Here is a 21,755-nt window from a genome sequence, read left to right on the forward strand (position 1 = left end):
ATTATTGTGACTAAATAATTTATGTATAAAGAGGTTAGAAAAGGCCATGGTGCATAGTAAATATCCAGTAAACAGTAACTAGTACTAGTCAGTGTACAAGTGTCAAGTATATCTCTGTTGAGTCCATAAATGAAGTGCACATTTATAGCAATGACTGAAAAGTGCATTCAGATCTGTGAACAGATAGGTTTTCTCCCCCACTTCCTGCTTTTTTTTTTAACATAAATGATACAAGACTCTTGGAAGAAACTGAAATTATACAAAATTTGGTACATAAAGTTAATTTATAGCAAGCACATTTTTAAAAAGAACTGGAATGCATTCAGAGTAGAAGGACCTCAGCTGAGAAAAGTATGGAAATTTGTTGTCTGTAAAATACTTGATGGTGTTTAGCCTAGGGTAAGAGAAATGATTCTTGCCTAAACATTTAAACAACTGTCCATAAAAGAAGCTGTCTTCTTACTATCTCCTCACAGGGCAGAGAATTAGAACCAAAGGGTAAATGTAGTGAGTGCAAAAATTTCATCCCAGGACAAAGAGAAATTCCTTATAAAGTTAAATGGTTTACCTTAAAAAATGTAATAAAATCCCTTGTCTCTGGAAGCATTTATATAGAAGCTAGATTACAAACCATTAAAGATACTATATAAGAAATTCTTGCACATTAAAGAAGGTTGTCCAAAACACTGAAATACCCACTGATTCTATCGGTCTGTGAATTCGTAATAATATTATAATATCTAACACTGTTTTCATAGAAAAGTATACTTTCAGTTTTAATAAGAATTTTAAGAACATAAGAAATAACACAACAGTTAAGAGTCTGGGCTCTTGAGGTCAGAATGTCTGGGTTAAAATCCTGTGATTGTTACTTATTCGTGTGATCTTGATCAGATACTTACTTAATATGTGTTATAGTTATCTAACCACAAATTTGGGGTTACTGTGAAGATAAATCCTGTACAGTGCTTAGGCTAAAGTGTAGGGCTCAATAAAATTACATGTCAGGGCTCAGTTAAGCAGCTATTTCTGCCATCTAATCTTCAAAGGAACTAACAATGGTTTGTAGTGTAACCTTATTTTAGAAATAAGAAAGCAAACTCAGAGAGGTTAAGTAATTTGCAACGGTCACAAAAGTATATGCCAAGCCAGAAATTTAACTTTAGAAATGTCTTGTTTTATAAAGACCACTTTTTACTCATTTAGAGATTAGAGAAACACTTTGCTGTCTTCCTTAGATTTCACCTATTTTCCCTTTCAAACTATTTTTCTTCCTTCCATTTTTTTTTTAATTTTTAAAAATTTTAATACAATTTTTAAAGGTTACTTTCCATTTACAGTTATTACAAAATACTGGCTATTACTGGTGTTGTACAATACATCCTTGAGTCTTACACCAACAGTTTGTACCTTCCACTCCCCCACACCTATATTGTCTCTCCCACCTTCCCTCTCCTCACTGGTAACCACTAGTTTATTCTCTGTATCAGTGAGTCTACTTCTTTTATGTTATATTCACTTATAATATTTTTTAGATTCCACATATAAGCAATATCATACAGTATTTATCTTTCTGTCTGACTTACTTCACTTAGCATAATGCCCTCCAAATCCATCCATGTTGCTGCAAGTGGCAAAATTCTGTTGGCCATTTTTATGACTAAGTAGTATTCCATCGTATGTATATATATATCACAGCTTCTTTATCCATTTATCTGTGGATAGACACTTAGGTTGTAGCCATACTTTGGCTATTGTAAACAATGCTGCTATGAACATTGGGGTGCATTCATCTTTTTGGTGTTTTTGTTTTTTTCAGATATATACCCAGGAGTGGAATTACTGGTTCATATGTATTTCTATTTTTAGTTTTTTGAGAAACCTCCATACAGTTTGCACCAATTTACATTCCCACCAACAGTGTATAAGGCTTCCCTTTTCTCTACCTCCTCGCCAACATTTGTTTTTTGTAACTTTTTGATGATAGCCATTCTGACAGCTGTAAGGTGATACCTCTTTGTGATTTTGGTTTGCATTTCCCTGATGATTAGCAGTGTTGAGCATCTTTTCATATGCCTGTTGGCCATCTGTATTTTCTCTTTGGTAAAATGTCTATTCAGTTCTTCTGCCCATTATTTATTTATTTATTTATTTTTAATGTTGAGTTGCATGAGCTGTTTACATATATTGGGTATGAATCCTTCATTGGGTCATATCATTCGCAAATATTTTCTCCCATTCAGTAGGTTGTCTTTTCGTTTTGTCAATGGTTTCCTTTGCTGTGCAAAAGCTTTTTAGTTAGGCTCCATTTGTTTAATTTTGCTTTTATTTCCTTTATTTTAGGAGAAGGATCCAAAAAATAATTGCTGTGATTTATGTCAGAGTGTTCTGCCTCTGTTTTCTTGTAGGAGTTTTAAGGTTTTTGGACTTACTTTTAGGCCTTTAATCCATTTGGAGTTTATTTTTGTATATGGTGTTAGAGAACATCCTAATTTCATTCTTTTGCATGTAGCTGTCCAGTTTTCCCAGCACCACTTATTGAAGAGACTGTCTTTTCCCCATTGTATATTCTTGCCTCCTTTGTCATAGATTAATTGACCGTAAGTTTATGGGTTTATTTCTGGGCTTTCTATCCTGTTCCCTTGATCTATTGTCTGTTTTTGTGCCAGTACCATACTGTTTTGATTACTGTAGCTTTGTAGTATAGTCTGAAGTCAGGGAGCTTGATTCCTCCAGCTCTGTTGTTCTTTGTCAAGATTGTTTTGGCTATTCGGGGTCTTTTGTGTTTCCATAATAAATTCTAAAATTATTTGTTCTAGCTCTGTGAAAAATGCTATTGGTATTTTGATAGGGATTGTACTGAATCTGTAGATTGCCTTGGCTAACATGGTCATTTTAACAATATTGATTCTTCCAATCCAAGAACACCGTGTATCTTTCTGTTTGTATCATCTTCAATTTCATTCAACAGTCTTTAGTTTTTGGAGTACAGTTCTTTTGCCTCCTTCGTTAGGTTTATTTGTAGATATTTAGTTCTTTTTGATGCAATAGTAAACAGATTGTTTCCTTAATTCTCTTTCTGATAGTTCACTGTGAATGTATAGAAATGCAACAGATCTCTCTGTATGTTAATTTTGTATCCTGCAACTTTACCAAATTCACTGATGAGCTCTAGTAGTTTTCTGGTGGCATCTTTAGGATTTTCTATGTATAGCACCATGTCAGCTGCAAAAAGTGAGTTTTGCTTCTTCCTTTCCAATCTGGATTCCTTTTTCTTTTTTTTCTCTGATTGCTATGGCTAGAACTTCCTAAAAATTATGTTGAATAAAAGTGGTAAGAATGGGCATTCCTGCCTTGTTCCTGATCTTGGAGGAAATGCTTTCAGCTTATCACTGTTGAGCATGATGTTAGCTGTGGGACTGTCATATATGACCTTTATTATGTTTAAGTATGGTCCCTCTATCCTCATTTTCTGGAGAGTTTTTTTTTTATCATAATAGATGTTGAATTTTATCAAAAGCTTTTTCTGCATCTATTGAGATGATCATATGGTTTTTTTTTCGTTTTTTTTTTTTTTTGCGGTACGCAGGCTTCTCACCGCTGCGGATCACAGGCTCCGGACGTGCAGGCCCAGCGGCCACAGCCCACAGGCCCAGCTGCTCCGTGGCACGCGGGACCCTCCCAGACCGGGTCACGAACCCGGGCCCCCCACATCGGCAGGCGGACCCCCAACCACTGAGCCACCAGTGAAGCCCCGGATCATATGGTTTTTATTCTTCAATTTGTTAATACTGTGTATCACACTGATTGATCTGTGGATATTGAAAAATCCTTGCATACCTAGGATAAATCCCACTTAATCATGGTGTATGATTCTTTTAATGTACTGTTAGATTTGGTTTGCTAGTATTTTGTTGAGAATTTTGGCATCTATGTTCATCAGTGATATTGGCCTGTAATTTTCTTTTTTCGTGATATCTTTGTCTTTGGAGGACATCCTAGGAAATTATAATTCTACAAAAATAACTCAAGAGATAACAATTACCTATAAAAATCAAGGTGCTACAAGGCACCTCAAATAAGTTATAGAGTCAGAAGATATTTGCAATCTTTAAGTACCTAAAATGGTGGGTTGACTAACTTAATACTCCATGTGCAATCTCCTTCTCTCTTGCTTAAATTAAGAGCAGGTTAAGGGGACAAAGAAAACAAAAAAACAAGATTTCTCAGACTTACTTGCATTTGGGGGATAGGGAGAAGGCAGTGAATGCATGGTGCATGTGACACAATCCCGGGACAGATATAAGCAGACATTTGTACCTTTGTGCTTCTGAGAATGTTTTTGCTTTTCTGAACAAAAGAGACTTATTAGGCTCTCATCATCCTGATGAAGTAAAGCTTGGATTTTAATAAGAGCCCAAGAAAAGGCCCAAGGACTCTTAGAAAGTAGGCAGTCAGATCAGGAAAAACATGATTAAAGACAGGAACCTAAAAAGTTGTCATCCATAACAGGTGAATTATTTGTTGACTTGCTTTTGGCTTGGGGTGACTGGCGGGGAGGGGAAATGGATATTCTTTAAAAAAAAAAATCTTACTGCTCTCATACAGGTTTGAGGCAGGAAATCATACTATGTGCCCCCCCAAAAATTAATCATAAATTTTATTTTAATTGACCTCAGGTTGATAATGCTTTCAGGCATCTTACAGAAACAAATGCAAGTCCTCTTTGAAAGAAAGCACTTTAAATCCAGACCTAAAATAATTCCCACAGATAAAGTTCCAATGAAAATGGTCCCATAACTAGAAATCACAAAGTTCCGGCAGAAAAAAAATTCATCGTGAGTTAGAAAAAAACTACAGGAGTAGCACAGTAAAGATTTCATTTGTTGTCATTACCTCACACAAAATGTGAAAAAGTACATTTTATAGGTAAAATTAAATAGAAAGGCATCAAAAGAATGACTAAAACAAGAGACTATCAAAAATTACCAAGATTAACAAAACAGAACTTGTAGTAGTAAGTATATATATATATATATATAAAATACATACACAAAACAGAAATTAGAAATACAATATACTTGGTCAAGAGCAAACTGGACACATGGAAAGAATTAGAGAAATGGAGATAGACTTGAAGAAATTATCATGCATCTAACTGGAGTTCCAAAATGGAAGAGAAGAGGGAATACAAGACACGCAACATTCAACAAGATAGGCGCTAAGCACTTCCCACAATCAATGAAATACACAAATCTCAGATCCAGGAAGCCCAACATATCCCAAGCAGATCAAATGAAAAGAAATCTATACCATTCAGCAGAACACTGCAGAAAAAGAGTTTCTTAAAAACAGCTAGGGAGAAAAGGCAGAATATCTGCATAGTTTAACCATTAGATCAGTAACTGCCCCCTCAAAAACAACAGGGGAATCCAGAAGACATAAAATAATAGTTTCCAGGTACTGAGAGAAAATAAATGTCAACCTAGAATGATATACCCGGGGAAATATCTTTCTAAAGTCTACACCTTTAGGAAGAAAAAGAAACAAGATGAAGGAAGGCCTGAGAAGCATGAAGAAATGTTGAACAAAGAAAATGATAAACATGTGGGTAATTATAAACCAACAATGACTATATAAAACAATAATAATTAATGTAACTTGTGGAACTGAAGATAAAATGATAGAACTAGAATATGAACAATGACAGCACTTAGGTCAACTGGAGTTAGGTAGATTGAAATTAAAGTATTCTAAGTTTGTTATATGGTATGTAAAGAAGGTATACCATTCAGTCTAGTTGACAAACAGAAACCACACTAGATATTTTGAACAAAGGGAATTTAACGCAGGGAACTGGTTACATCATACATATTCAGGTATTGTGCAAAGGACTTGAGAAAAAAATTCCTTTTCTCAAAGGGCTTAGAGTCAGGTACAACCTCTATGTACCTATATAAATGGGTATGTGTGTCTATTCATGCAACAGTGTATGTGTGTATATATGAACATTTTCAAATATACTGAGAAGATGATAGAATGGTATAGTGAGCACCCATAAACCCACCACCTAGATTTGCCAATCTACACACACACACACACACACACACACACACATACATACACACACACGTGTAGAAAGATAAAAAAAGAGCAAACATAAATGGTACGAAGAAAGATGGGAAAATTAGATTTGGGAGGAACAATTTCAATCAGAAATTGAAGTTATTAGCAGAGGCCAGATTATATGAAGGGCATCTCTGTAATGCTATTAATTTGTACTGTATTCTGTAGGGAATGGAGAGCCACTGAAAGGTTTAAAGCAAGAAAGTAACAGGATCAATTCTGAATACTAAGTAAAAAATATTGGTAGTAGTGTTTAGGTTGGATTAGAGAAATACTTAACTTGCAGGCTTTAGCAGTAAGGATGGAGAAGAGATACAGATTTGAGACCTATGTCAGAGGTAGAATCTATAGGGCTTGGTGACTTGACTTACACTGGACAGTGAAAGTAAAGAAAGACAGACATCTACAGTAAAAGTCAGATTTTAGTTACAGATTATAGGGGTCATGCCATTAACAGGACAGAAAACAAAAGGGAAAGATTTAGAGGCAGTGTCCCAGGAAGGAAGAGTTCAACTTTAAACATGGTAAGAGGCAAAGCCAACAGGATAATAATACCTATATTCAGGCAATATCCATAAGGTTATAAGGCTGTAAATTATGAGATGAAGCCCAGAAAATCCATTTTGGTTTGAAATACCACTTTGAAAGTCAGCAGAAAATACAACGTGGTTAAAATCTCCTCAGGGATGAGATTTTCCAAGGCTAGAAGGATGAGTAAAAACTGAATTTGTTAGTAGTTTTCCCAACAATGTGTAAGCAACAGATATGCTGTTTCTGGTATTTTGTATTTTCTCTAAATCCACAACTGAGCAATTGGCTTCCAAAATGAATTAAGAGTTCTAGAAAACAGGAGCAGTCCCGATCCTTAGAAGGCTCCTAAATAAGGTTTAGCCTTAAACTGGTTACTTCATTCTCGTGGAGGTTAGTAACGTAATTGACCTTGAATCTTTACTTCCTAGCCCCAGGAAAGCTTCCTCAGATTTTACTTACATCCAGAGGTTTCATGTTCAGAATTAGAAAAGCTTAAACGCCTCATACTTGACCTTTCCTCAAGCTATTAAAACCCTTGTTCACAAAACACCATAGAGAGAGCATATACAGTCTCTATTCTCTGTTTTATGAACGAGAAAAACAAGGCCTGGAGGGGTTGCAAGTGATATACAAACACATAACTATGTAACGATCCAGCTGGGATAAGACCTTGGATTATAGAAACTTTGTTCTTTAGTTTATACCCAGCTGATTTCCAATGCTCAATATTCATAAAGTGGTACCTGTACAGCCAGAATGTCTGTTTATGGAACAAGGCTATTTATTTCATTCACAAAAAAATAAGAGGAAATATAACTGAAGTAAATCTAGCCAAATCTAAATTAATAAAGGTAGTAGTATGAGTATGCTGACGCACTATCTTACTATTTAACTATCTCCACAAACGTCCATCTGTAAGTCTCGTAGTTACTGTTCACTGGTCAACATTTTGGTTTTCACTTAGTACTTACAAACAGATATTTTTTAAAAAAGCTGCTCCAGATTCTTGACATGTGTTACAATTATATTAACTGTTTATATTTCCCCCCAAATCCATCTTTCTTGTTTAAACAGATATGCTTACCTTATATAGTCATCTGGAAACTGCTCAGATTATAATAAATGCTAATTATTAATGGATTCTTAAATCAGTTATTTTGTGTGCTCAGGATGACCTATGTCAGATGTCACCAACTGAACTAATTTTGCTGAAATATTTTATAACTAACACAACCTTTGGTTAAGCTTTCTTAGTATTTTACAAAAATAGCACGGATAAGATTATGGGTTGTAGTGTTTTTATTTAAGGTAAAATAAGCAACCTAGGCATTAAAATTTCAGAACTGCCTATATATGTTACATTATATTTTTTAAAAAATTTATTTTATTGAAGTATAGTTGATTTACAGTGTTGTGCCTAAAACTGGCTTTTTATATAATGAAGATTTTTTTCTTTTCTTTTTTATTGGAGTATAACTGCTTTACAATGTTGTGTTAGTTTCTGCTGTACAATGAAGTGAATCAGCTATATGTATATCTATATTCCCTCCCTCTTGGACCTCCCTGCCACTGCTCCTCCTCCCCCAGGCCACCCATCTAGGTTATCACACAGCACCAAGCTGAGTGCCCTGTGCTATACAGGTTTCCACTACCTAACTATTTTACACATGGTAGTGTATATATGTCAATCATAATCTCCCAATTTGTCCCACACTCCCCTTCCCCCACCCCCCGTGTCCACATGTCTGTTCTCTACATCTACATCTCTATTCCCGCCCTGCAAATATGTTCATCTGTACCATTTTGCTAGATTCCACAAATATGCATTAATATACGATATTTGTTTTTCTCTTTCTGGCTTACTTCACTCTGTATGACAGACTCTAGGTCCATCCACATCTCTACAAATGACCCAGTTTCGTTCCTTTTCATGGCTGAGTAATATTCCATTGTATATATGTACCACATCTTCTTTATCCATTCATCTGTCAATGGACATTTAGGTTGCTTCCATGTCATGGCTATTGTAAATAGTGCTGCAATGAACATTGGGGTACATGTGTCCTTTTGAATTATGGTTTTCTTGGGGTATATGCCCAGTAGTGGGATTGCTGGGTCATATGGTAGTTCTATTTTTAGTTTTTTAAGGAAGCTCCATACTGTTCTCCATAGTGGCTGTATCAATTACATTCCCACCAGCAGTGCAAGAGGGTTCCCTTTCCTCCACACCCTCTCCAGCATTTATTGTTTGTAGCTTTTTTGATGATGGCCATTCTGACCGGTGTGAGGTGATACCTTGTTGTAGTTTTGATTTGCATCGCTCTAATAATTAGTGATGTTGAGCATCTTTTCATGTGCCTCTTGGCCATCTGTATGTCTTCCTTGGTGAAATATCTGTTTAGGTCTTTTGCCCATTTTTTAATTGGGTTGTTTGTTTTTTTGATATTGAGCTCCATGAACTGTTTGTATATTTGGGAGATTAATCCTTTGTCAGTTGCTTCGTTTGCAAATATTTTCTCCCATTCTGAGGGTTGTCTTTTTGTTTTGTTTATGGTTTCCTTTGCTATGCAAAAGCTTTCAAGTTTAATTAGGTCCTATTTGTTTATTTTTGTTTTTAGTTTCATTGCTCTAGGAGGTGGGTCAAAAAAGATCTTGCTGTGGTTTATGTCAAAGAGTGTTTTACTCTAAGAGTTTTACAGTGTCTGGTCTTACATTTAGGTCTTTAATCCATTTTGAGTTTATTTTTGTGTATGGTGTTAGGGAGTGTTCTAATTTCATTCTTTACATGTAGCTGTACAATTTTCCCAGCACCACTTATTGAAGAGGCTGTCTTTTCTCCATTGTATGTTCTTGCCTCCTTTGTCATAAATTAGGTGACCATATGTGTGTGGGTTAATCTACAGATTCAATGCAATCCCTACCAAACTACCAATGGCATTCTTCACAGAATCAGAAAAAATTTTACAATTTGTATGGAAACACAAAAGACCCCGAATAGCCAAAGCAATCTTGAGAAAGAAAAACGGAGTTGGAGGAATCAGGCTCCCCAACTTCAAACTATAATACAAAGCTACAGTAATCAAGACAGTATGGTACTGGTACAAAAACAGAAATACAGATCAATGCTACATTACATTCTAATGTTTAAAAACTGCATATTGCATATCTCTGGTAGGAAAGACTTCTTCATTCTGTACATAACTCTGTACCTAGGGCATGCGCAGTTCTTTCATAAATTCTCCTTAAGATGGTGCTATTTTATTTTTCTTCTTTCCTCCTCCTAATTACAATAATATATATCATCAACCACTATACACCTGTTAGACTGGTTAAAAAGTACATTAAGTAAAAAGTACCAAGTGCTGGAGGAGATGTGGAACAACTGGAACTCTCATATATTGCTGGTGAGAATGAAAAATAATATAGCCACTCTGGAAAACATTTTGGCAGTTTCTTATAATATTAAACATATTCTAACATATGACTTAGGAATCACACTCCTAAGTGTTTACCATGGTGAACTGAAAACATGTTCACACAACAACCTGTTAATGGGCAGTTACAGCAGCTTTACTGATAACTGCCAAAAACTGGAAAACAACCCTAATGTTCTTGGTGAAGGAATGGATAAGTAAATTGTGGTACATCTATAGAGTGGACTACCACTCAGCAATAAAAAAGAATAAACTATTGATAAATGCAACAACCTGGATGAATCTCAACAAGCAATATGTTGAGTGAAAGAAGTCAGTCTCAAAAGGTTATAAACTTTATGATTCCATTTATATGTTATTCTTGAAAAGCAAACTATAAGTGACAGAGAACAGACCAGTGGTTGACAGGAGATATGGAATAGGAAGAGGGTGTGACCACAAAGGGATAGTACTGTTCCTTTTCCTGATTGTGGTGGTGTTTAGATGAACCTATATGTATATTAAAATTCATGGAATGATGTACCCAAAAAGAATCAATTTTACTGTGTATTAACTTAAAAAAAATATATACCAAAGAATTCAAGTATTAGGTGTCTATGAATCATTTAATTTCATGATTTTAAAGATTAGAAAACAAACCCAGGGGCATTAAAAGTGCCTTGTTAATTAACGATCACAGTTACCTACTTAACAGCAATCCTTTACTTAAGAGTACACAACTTGTGCTTCCCTGGTGGCGCAGTGGTTGAGAGTCCGCCTGCCGATGCAGGGGACACGGGTCTGTGCCCCGGTCCGGGAAGATCCCACATGCCGTGGAGCAGCTGGGCCCGTGAGCCATGGCCGCTGAGCCTGCGCGTCCGGAGCCTGTGCTCCGCAACGGCAGAGGCCACAACAGTGAGAGGCCCGCGTACCGCAAAAAAAAAAAAGAGTACACAACTTAATACAAAATGTGCTTACCTCAAAATGAGAAATTCAATCAGAAATAAGGAATATGTAGAAACTGTATAATAAACCAGGCCACACAGATTTTAATAAATATAAAATTCAACTATAATTTCTATGCTACATTTAGGTGGATAGGCCAATAATAAAAAGAAATTTAAATTCTCACTTCTTCTCTTTCAAGAAAGACTTCATAAACTACATTTTAGTCATTAAGAAGACTCCCCCAATATAGATATATCTCTGGGATTTAGAAGAATTTCCAAGGTTAACTCCAAAAAATTCCAGGGAATTCCCTGGCAGTCCATTAGTTATGACTCTACGCTTCTACTGCAGGAGGTACGGGTTCGATCCCTGGTCAGGAAACTAAGATCCCACGTGCTGTGTGGTGCAGCCAAAACAAACAAACAAAAACAAAACAAAAAAACCACACACAAAATTCCAATACTAAATCAATATTTTCTTTCTGAACACTATATATTAAAGAAAATATTCATTACCTCAAAAGGTAAAAATCAATCTAAGCTTGGTGGGGTCTGAGAAAATGGAAATGGGAAGAGGTACAAGAGAAGGAAGTAAGATAAAAACAGAGGGAATTACACTCCACAAATTATTAGTTATACCTAATAAAATATGAGAAATATTCTTGTCCTCTTCTTTAGGGATGATATATTGAGTCCAAAGATTCAGAAAATTAGTTCTTTCTTAAATATTTCCTTTCAGAGTCTCAGGTATCAACTAAGGCTTAGATTACTAATCCACTTTACAGAGCTCCAATAACTTTTTTCACAAGGTGCATTCAGCCTCATTTTATAATATGTTTATAATTTCCATGTGAGAATAATAATAATACTCTATGAGACTATTCTTGAAGTATATGAAGGTGAACAGGAAGCTTAGAGTATCATGGGCATGAAGAGAACATCAAATAGTCCCAAATGATCTGATCTTGACATTATAATAAGCAACATTTCAGAGAGTTTTATAGCTAAAAGTCTTAAAGTTCATTTGATAAAAGTCCTTATTTTACAAATTAGAACCTAATGGTTAACAGAGTTAATTATTGCAGAAGTGAGTTAAGAACAGGCCTCCTAACTGCTTACATGGTAATCATATATACAATGCAAATTTAAATTCTGTCCCTCTTTCCTTGAATCATTCATTCTGCTTACATACCCACAAGACAACAGGAATTAGCCGAATACTTCTGCACATACTTATTAATCTACATACTTTAGAGAACTGAAAGCAAAATGCTAGGCCCTTGACCCTTTATGTCAGATCTAATCAAATTAAATGATTTTGCCTACTTTAGTACACAATGTAAAACATAAAATTTTATGGCAATGTGACCTAAAATTAACATTGAACTACCTTTAACCCTCTGTGTTGTTGTTCATTTTAATGCAGTCAAATAAGTAGTATGAGAAAAAAAACAAACAAACCAAAAAACAACTTATTACCAAGATGTGTGAATATGCCATTTGCAAAGAGAACTGTTTTTTTAATATATTCAAACTGTAACCAACTTGTCAAGTTCATTCCAAACAAACTGAAGTGTTAAGAAGTCACAGTAGAGAGTTATATTTCATATAACATTCTCCCTGCAGTTATCTGATAAGTCAATAACAGCAAAGAAAGTTTCTGGAATTATTTCTCCTAAAACTTTTATTTAAAGCTTTATTCCCTAAGTATTAAATATTTAAAGTACCATGATAAATTACGCTTTGGTATTAATTACAAAAACTAATACAAGGTTTTTATTTGTTGGGATTTTTTTTTTGAGATATAATACTCTCAACTAAATACCTACTATACTCCAGGCTTTATGATAAACCTTGAAAATAAATGAATGAAAACATGGTCCTGTCCTCAAGGATCATACAGTTTAGTAAGTGATATAAAAATGTACAGAAATAAACTGTAATACAACAATGAGTGGACAAAGTAGAATAGAAAGATAATCAGAGAAAGTCAAGGAAGGTTTCATAGAGATATCCAAATTGGCTTTTGAGGTAGAAAAGGAATTTGATAGTAGGCTAAAAGGTCATTTCTTTATAGGAAACTCTAGGAAAGACAAATCTAATCTAAAGTGATAGAAGGCGGACCAGTGGTTACCTAAAGCCAGGGATGGGGACTGGAGATTGATTGCAAGTATGTATACAAGAGAACTGAAGTGATGGTCAGGATCCCTAGTTGTAGTGATAGTTACCTGGGTATATATATTTGTTAAAACTCATCAAATCATATACTTAAAATATGTGCATTTTATCATATGTAATTTACATACTTCAGTAAAGTTAATTTTTTACAAGGGACTGGGGAAACCAAATGGGCTACTCTTTGGGTGGCAAAAACACTTCTATATTCCAATTACAAGGTAGTTATTGGTATTCCGTGATTATCAAAAATGTTTTCTCTAAACTGAGTTTAAAGCTCCAGCACAGTTTCTTATTTTAGACCTCTCCTAAACAAGTAATGGGCAAAGAATGTAGAGCTCGGTAGAGTTCCAACAGAATAGGCTATATCTAAGTTTATATGATATTGCTGAAGAAAAAGCATTTCATAATACAAATTTCCATTTATAATGTAATTACTGAATTTGTGGGTAAGAAAATACTAGATTGAAGAGTTCTTTAGCTAGTTTTGTAATTCTGGGCAAATTAATTCACATCTTTGGGATTATTTCAGCTATAAAATAAGAAGGCTGGTTTCTTTATGATTTCTTTCACTTCTAAGATTTAATTATTCTTACAAGATTGAAATCTCTACATAGACAGTCTCCAATTGAAACCCCTAAGGTAAGTCCCAGATGTTGAAAGTAATGCATTAAAACAAGCTCTATAAGTACACTGAATATCAGAAGCATTGTACACAACTTTTAAGATTAGAAATTTGTGGTTCCTGGTCAGATTTATGTACTTCCTTAAGCAAATTTAATTTTACTTATATCTGTTTTTTCTTGGCTAATCATACAGGTTCTTCTAAAATTTCTGTGGTGCTAGATACATCATTCTACGTATACCACTCCTTATCTTTGCAAATGAAGAAATTAAGGATTTAGACATTAAATAACTAGCTCAAAATATCCTCTCTGCAAAGACAAAACTATTAGATCAAATGTGTCTTATACAATTTGTTAAGTAAAAAGGTTTAGAAAGAATGTATATATGAATGGATGGACATTGATACAAATATAGAATTTTTTTTCTGGAAGGACATAACAACAAAAAACTTAGTAATGCTACCTTTAGGGAGTGGGCCTAGAGTGGATAGAGGTCATTTTTCTATTTTTACTTTCTGTACCATTGAAAAATTTCCAACATGAACATCTGTTAATTCTACTGTTTAAAAATTATGCTCTTAGGTTAGACTTATAGGTTGTATTTTCCTTTCATTTTCTATACTGGAGAAAAAAAAAAAAGTAATGTTTGGCTTTTTAAATTTTCTTCTTTTTTAAACAAAATGCCTGGTAGTGTAGTTGTTAATTCAGTTGCTTAGAGCTCAAAGAACAAAGGTCATAGGTTTGATTAACTATATTTGCAAAAAATAAAAATATCCCTTGGTCACAGAATGCATTTTTAACTTTAAAAAGTCATCTGGCAAACTCGTGCTGCTGATCTCAAGGATGAATCAGGTAAGAGCATATGGTTGACTCAATACAAAACATAAATACTGGAAAATAACTTTAAGTAATGTCTTAGTGACAGGTAAGAGAGTAGACAGAGAATTACTCATCTCTAAGTAAACGTTTTAATTTTCATATTCATCAACTCACTGCACCTTCTGAATAGAATATAAATAAGACCTTAACTGTAGGAGAAAATACAGTCCCTGTACTTTCAAAAAAGTTAAAGACTATACATGTCACAAATCTTATTATTTTTAAAATAATACATTTCTTATTAGTATACTATATAAACATCAAATAAAATACCTGTAACATCTTCTGGATCTGATACAACAATATGTGCATTTAGTTCCTGTAGCTTGTGATGCAATTCGTCTAATTTTTTATTTGATTTTTTCAAAATGTTGTCCACATAAGCCAAACTTTTTTTATCTGTTGTGACTTTCCTCAGATTTTCAGCTCCTTCTTTGATTTTCAGTTCTTTTCTTATTTCTCTCTTAATTCGATCCTTGATATCATCCAATTTCTGTTGCACCATTGTATCTGAAAAGTCTAATTTTTGAACAGCACTCACATTCTCAGAAAAGGGAAGACTTCGGGAATCTCCCTACAGAAGAAAAATAAACACACAAATGTGGGAGTTTAGGAAAGTTAGCTGCTCAGTAAAATAGGCCATATAAGAATACAACTGTACTTAAAGCAATTCTTCAAAAACTCTGCCCACTCACTAAATAGCATTACCTGACAATTTTATATTAAAATAAACACATCTATACACAAAGACAACTTTGGACTGTATAAACAGACAATGAATTTTTGATATTCCGTGAACCCAAGTTAGATTCCAAAACCTACACTGTGAATCTTGAGCAAGTTATTCAACCTTTCAAATGCTCAATCTAATCGTGTAAAATCTAAATAATAATATTAGGCACTTTTCAGAGATAATGTGGTAATTCAAAATATTGTATGTAAAGCTCCAAATATAATTCTTGGCCCACTATAGTCACTTAATAAGTGAAGATGATTATTAAATTCCATAGGTGAGATAAAATTCTATTTTATCTTCTATAAGAAACCTCTTAAAAATAAACTAATATTGGCAAAAATAAAATAAAATTATATCCTTATAACCACTTTTTAGTTAAGCAATTAAATGCGTTAGGGCTTGGGAAGACTAATTTCAGAATTCTATTCATATATTTCATGACTATCTATCCCAATTGATAATTTGGTTGACTACATAAACATCACTACTAAAAAATGTCTAAATTATGTCCTACTGACAGAAGCTAAGAGAGTACACAGTATCAGTTATTCAACTTAAAATGAAAATCAAATCAGGTAAGTACATCTAATCTACATTTAAAACAGGCAAAGTTATGTTCTGGCTATTTGTATATCATTCACTATTTTAAACTCCATTACTACAATACTATTGGTTTTACATTTTTAATTTCTGAAACACAAGAAACTAGAGTTAACTTTTGCTTTTGGGAAGAGGAATCGAGCTTGTGAAGGACACAGAAAAGAGATTTATATTTCACTGTGCACCCTTTATGTATCTTTTGAACCACAGACCTAAGTAATTATAAGACTTTCTTTGACTTCTTTGGGAATTCATCACACCCATAAAATAAGTTCTGTTTAAATACTTGGTGCAAATACTCTTTACGTCTAATTCTTCACCTCTGAAAAACATGTATTTTGCAAAACAGTGAGACAATGGATGGGAAGATACAGGATTTAGTCTTGGCATTGGTACCAATTTACCTGGTGCCAACAGGCATACTATGCAAAAAATGAAGTAGTTGATGCATAAATTTGTTCTTAACCTTTTTAGGGCCAACAACGCCTCTGAAATTGACAAAAAAAGAGTAGAACAAAGAAAATTCATGTTTGTATGTACTATTGTATGTACTATTTCCAGGTACCACAGATCTTAGATTCAAAATTCCTGAAACTGGTGATCTACATCTATTGGCCTTAAATTTCTGATTCTTATCTATACGAACATAGAATGATCTCCTATCTGGGCCAAAATAATGTCGAGGCTTTTCACTATTTATAATGGACTATAAGTCATATCAATCCATTTATTCGGTTTCCAAAGTTTATAAATCCACCTTTGTCTGGTTATCAAAAACATATGACTATTGTCAAAAGATAAAATCCCAAATTTCTATTGTCCACCTTCAGGTAAAGGGAACGGAGGCAAACAATTCTTAAATGAGAAAGCTTAAGCTAAATGCATTCCTCTAGATAGTTTTATTTCTATCTTTATAAACTTAGAAAACACTACATGAATTGCTTTCACAAATCTGTACTTTAATATTAGGTACTAAGCCAGAACGTTAAGTGTCTCAGTAATTTTTTCGTTATGATGCATAGGCTAAAAGAAATACCTAACAATTCCATTTATTAAGTAGTAAGGTCCAAATAACTTAATCAATACTTATAACAACTTAGTAGCTGTTTGAAATAATACAAATTGAAAGAAAATTACATTTGTATTTCATTCTTTAATAGCCACAGTTACTTATTAATGGGATATATGTCTGCTATTGGGTACTTCACAATTTCTCAAAACTTGAAATCAGTTGCACATTCCCACCTTCATCCTATACGGCCAGTACAAAGGGGTTGTAGAATATCCTTAATATTGAAACTTTACTGACTCTAGTTAGTCCACATGGTATCCAACAAATGGTGTCACTGTGTTTCCCTGAAATTTTTAAAATATACTGCAGCACCCTGAGAGCTTGCTGAGGCACTCCAGAGAGCCTTGTTGCAGAGTTTGAAAATCATGGTACTAATATTTAAAGGCTGTTAAAAACAAAACAAACAAAAACAACCACCAAAAAACACTGTTACCCTTGGCTACTTCAACTTCCACTTTCCAACTTGCTCCCTAAATGCCACTCATATCAAATTACAGAAATTTACTGCCAGAGACAATCTCTTTTGGCTCAGCTACTACGCATGCTGCACCTTTCGGATGCATCATGGGATGCATCATTTTCCCTTCTTTCTTCAACTATCTCTTCCTAGTCTTTCTTTTCTTAGTTAACTTTTACTTTGTTTCAAAGTTTACCATAATTTTTTCCCCAGGAAAGAATTTCCTGCCTATGCCCTTTCTTAGAATTTAGATTAAATGCCTCTCTCCTGTGTGTTCTGATAATGTGGATTTTATTTAAACAAGTATTCCTTTCCTTATCTGACAACTCCAAAGACTGTGAGCAATTTGAGGGCAGAGCGGTTCTGTTTTATTTTCTTAATGATTTGATTACATTATTTAATATTCTTATTTCAGAATTCAGGAAAGTCTATCACTGCTAAGGAAGTCATGATTTCCTCTTTCTGGTAAAGAGAACTCATACTCCAGGAAGCTCTAAGGCAAAACTGATATTCAATCATGGCAACTATACTGGCTAAAATTAGATATTAGATATAAATCGTATATGGTTAGCATGTTTGCTTCCTCTTCCTAAAAGGCCTGAATTTCTAGTAACCATATTTTTACTCCCATCTTTTGTTGTGACATGGCTCAAACACCTTTTGGAAAGGAGCAGGAGATACATACACCATAATCAATAACTTAAGATAAACTATGCCCCCTGACAGCAGATAGGAAAGGTTACAGTACTTTCTATTACTCTTTTCCTAAAAATTTTAGTTGCAATAAACTGTGAAAGTTATTGGAAAATATAATTTTCTTGCATTTGGAACAACTGAAATGAGATATTCCATCTATTAAATTATGTCTCTACCCTTAAAAAAAAAAGAGCAATTATATCATAAATGGAATCAGTACTAGGCAATGTAATAATATTCTTGACACAGTAAAATAAATCAGCCTCAGGAAAAAAAAAATAGCTATTTAAGCAGTGAAAATCTTCAGCGATAATCTCTGTCTCAGTAGGTTCTCTTAGAGGCAGTAGTAACATTATAGTAATTTATGTTTATAAGCTTTACCCTTTCATCCACCATTCAACTCTTTGTACTCTATAGTTCACACCTCCCCCAAAAGTAAACAGTAGATACCTTTTCTCATGTTTTCAAAACCAAGCAAAGTAAGATCCAACCTCTAATCACAAACTCCCTTTTAAATTCATTAATATGCTCAGAAAGAAATAAAAAAAGAAAGGAAAAAAACACAAAAGTAATCCTAAACATAAAACTAAACTCCTAGTAGTATTCATGATTCTCTACCAATCATATATACATAAAAGAAACCCCATTAATTCTCAAACCTTTCGTCACTGAAATCAACAAGCTTAGTTAGCCACTCCATTCTAGTCAAATTAATCTAACACTTTGCTGTTATATTCTCTTACCCATCCATGTCTTTCTTTCTTATACCCTATTCCTTTCACTATCAATCGAAATCCACCATCATGTTTAAAAATATTTCAACTCTTTCATGATTAATCCTACCTATTTTTAATGTATTTTATATCATCTATATCCTTAATGCAGCCTTTCAAATCAGATGGGCCAAATCCAAAAACAAGGAAACCATTAGTGAAATTAATACACTCAGGATTTATAGTAGTACCATCGAAATGATTTTTAGGTTAAGTAGATTTCGAGCAGCTAAATAAATAAAAGAAGGAATAGAGACTTCAATGAGTAAGAAACAAAGAGTAAAAATTAGATGGAGTTCAAAGGAACCAAAATAAATTAAAAACTCAGTGGACAGGTTAAAATAGCAGATTAGACCAAGCTAATGAATTAGTATCCTGGCAGATAGATAACTTGAGGGAATTACTCTGAATTCATCATACAGCAATATGAGAAATTTAAAGGCATGTAAGACAGAATGAGAGGATCCAAGATCCTCGCAGTAAGAGTTCCAGAATAACAGAATAAAGACAATGGGGGAGAAGCGCTACATGAAGAGATAAATGGATGAGAATATTCCAGAGTTGAAGCATGATATATCCTTAGACTGGAAGGTCATACCAAGTTGCAAATAAGATAAATGAAAATAACGCAGCAACTACAAAGTAAATAGAGAGAAAAAGCGTTTTTATCTACAAATGAATGATAATTAGATCAACAGAAAACTATTCTTAATAACAACAGAGGCTCCAAACTAGCAAACTTCTACAGGATTTTCAGCCTTTATCTTCATATATTGCTAAGGCTTTCTCCAAAATTAAAAAAAAATTAAAAACCAGCTGCTTCAAATGTTAACATTCTTGGGGAAATGACAGATGAACTAACCCAGTGCCCATGTTACACTTACATCATTCCCCTGCTTACTCTCCTGTGTATGTTCACTTCTATTGAAGAAAAAAAACTTGTGCTATGGAAGAAGAGACTGTACCATTTTTACCTCTTAAATTGACAAAGAGTTTTCTAATCATAATGTTGGCAAGAATCCAGATGTAAGCTGTAAAACTTTATAAGTTGGAACTATATAACAAGAATCTTTAAAATAGTGATTCCCTTTGGCCCAGTAATTCTAATTCTAGAAATGTAAACTAATAAGATAATTAGGAATTATTAACTATATAGAATGGTAAATACAATAATTTTTAAAATAATATATGCTGGGCACAGACAGACTCCCTTACAAAACTTACAAGTAGCAGGGCTTTAAACCAACTTATAGAAAAGAGAAAGTTCAGGATATAAGTGTCATAACAAAAGAATTTCAAACAGTCTAGGGAATAAGGAAAGGTTTCTTTTATTTATACTCTTTATTATTCCTCAGCAGTATGTCCAGCTCAATGTACTGCTACTATGTACACAGTTTTATTTCAAATTATGTTTAAAATAAGAATGGACAAAAAGAGACTGGGAGGAAAGAGATTAAAATATTAACAATAATTATCTCTGGGTAAAAAAATCTAAGAAGATTTTCATTTTGTTCTTCCAAGTTTTCCATATTTTCTCAAATTTTTTTTTAGCAATTAATATATACTGCCTGTCTAATAGGAGGGAATTACATTTTTTAAAGACATCAAAAGTAACTTTCACTTTATTTCAATTTTGGTAAATGCAAAAGCTTATAATGATACTTTACACTCTACAGTATATTTGCTATTATTTAACTAGGTTATTTTGAGTCAATACAGTTCCACTGCAAAGGATGAGACTACACATTCCACTCATTATAACTAGACCACGTCATATGCCAGTCAAGTATTCCAAGTATGAAAATGTGTTAATATGTATTTGATAAATACAACTATTTTTATTTTATGAAATAACAAAATTCTGATCTGTAGAATAAAATATAAACTGACATTTTCTATTTACTACATTTCAACAAACTCACAGTGAAGTTAAGAAAAACACTAAAATAAGAACAGGATCAGATTCAAAGAACAAAATGAAGAAAAAAGTCTGTCACTTATGACCAAGTACTTCATTTAGGGAGAGACAGGAAAGGATGTTTACTTCTCACTGGCCAAGTTCCCAGAGAAGAAGTGAAAAAGCTGTTACTTTCTTTATATTATAGAAATATAAAACAGTCTGACCTGATAGATGCCAAGAAATGTTAGAGCACCCATAAAAACTCAGTGGGTACAATGATTCATATACTGTTTAGCTAGAAGGAATTTCAAAGATCACGTAGTGTAACTCCCTTGATTTTAGTTTTGAAGAAAGCAGGTTCAAAGCAGCTATGCAACTTGCCTAAGGTCACAAAGAAAAGTCAGTGAACTGGCTGGGTTTAGCATACTAGTCTCCTGACTCCTAGTTTGGCGCTCTTTTACTCCATACCACCTTCTTATCCACTTCCCTTTATTTGAACTATACCCTGACCTAACTGATTTGCATTAATTAAGGGATATTATGTGCCTTAATTCAGGGGTACTGGCAGGACATATTTCCTCTTATTCTCTCATATCACCCTAATCCAACCTTCTGTGTCTAAGGGGAGAATGCTCTCACCAGAAAGCAAGAAACCAGTTCTTACACCAGCTCTCTGTCACTAGCTATGCAACCCAAGCATGTTATTCCATCTCTGTACCTGTTCACCCATCTGCAAAATTATGTTTGGTTCTCCCACCTTTTAGTTCCTTTAAAACTTCTTTATTCAAAATATTCACTGAATGCTAGGTAATGGAAATGACACA

At 33.9% G+C, this 21,755-nt stretch overlaps 1 protein-coding gene across 2 annotated transcripts in view; it reads right to left on the minus strand.

The window, feature by feature from the left end:
• Nucleotides 1–21,755, minus strand: part of PKN2 (protein kinase N2) — a 128,537-nt gene that overhangs the window by 74,375 nt on the left and 32,407 nt on the right. Inside the window, exon 2 of one of the 2 annotated variants that reach the window (XM_082649124.1) lies at nucleotides 14,971–15,271. The exons of the other annotated variant lie outside the window; for it this stretch is intronic. Coding sequence (XP_082505250.1) covers nucleotides 14,971–15,271 — 301 coding nt within the window. The remainder of the gene's footprint in view (nucleotides 1–14,970; nucleotides 15,272–21,755) is intronic. 2 annotated transcript variants of the gene reach the window in all.

Source organism: Grampus griseus (assembly GCF_964374135.1).
Source record: "Grampus griseus genome assembly, chromosome: 1".
Classification (NCBI taxonomy): Eukaryota; Metazoa; Chordata; class Mammalia; order Artiodactyla; family Delphinidae; genus Grampus; species Grampus griseus.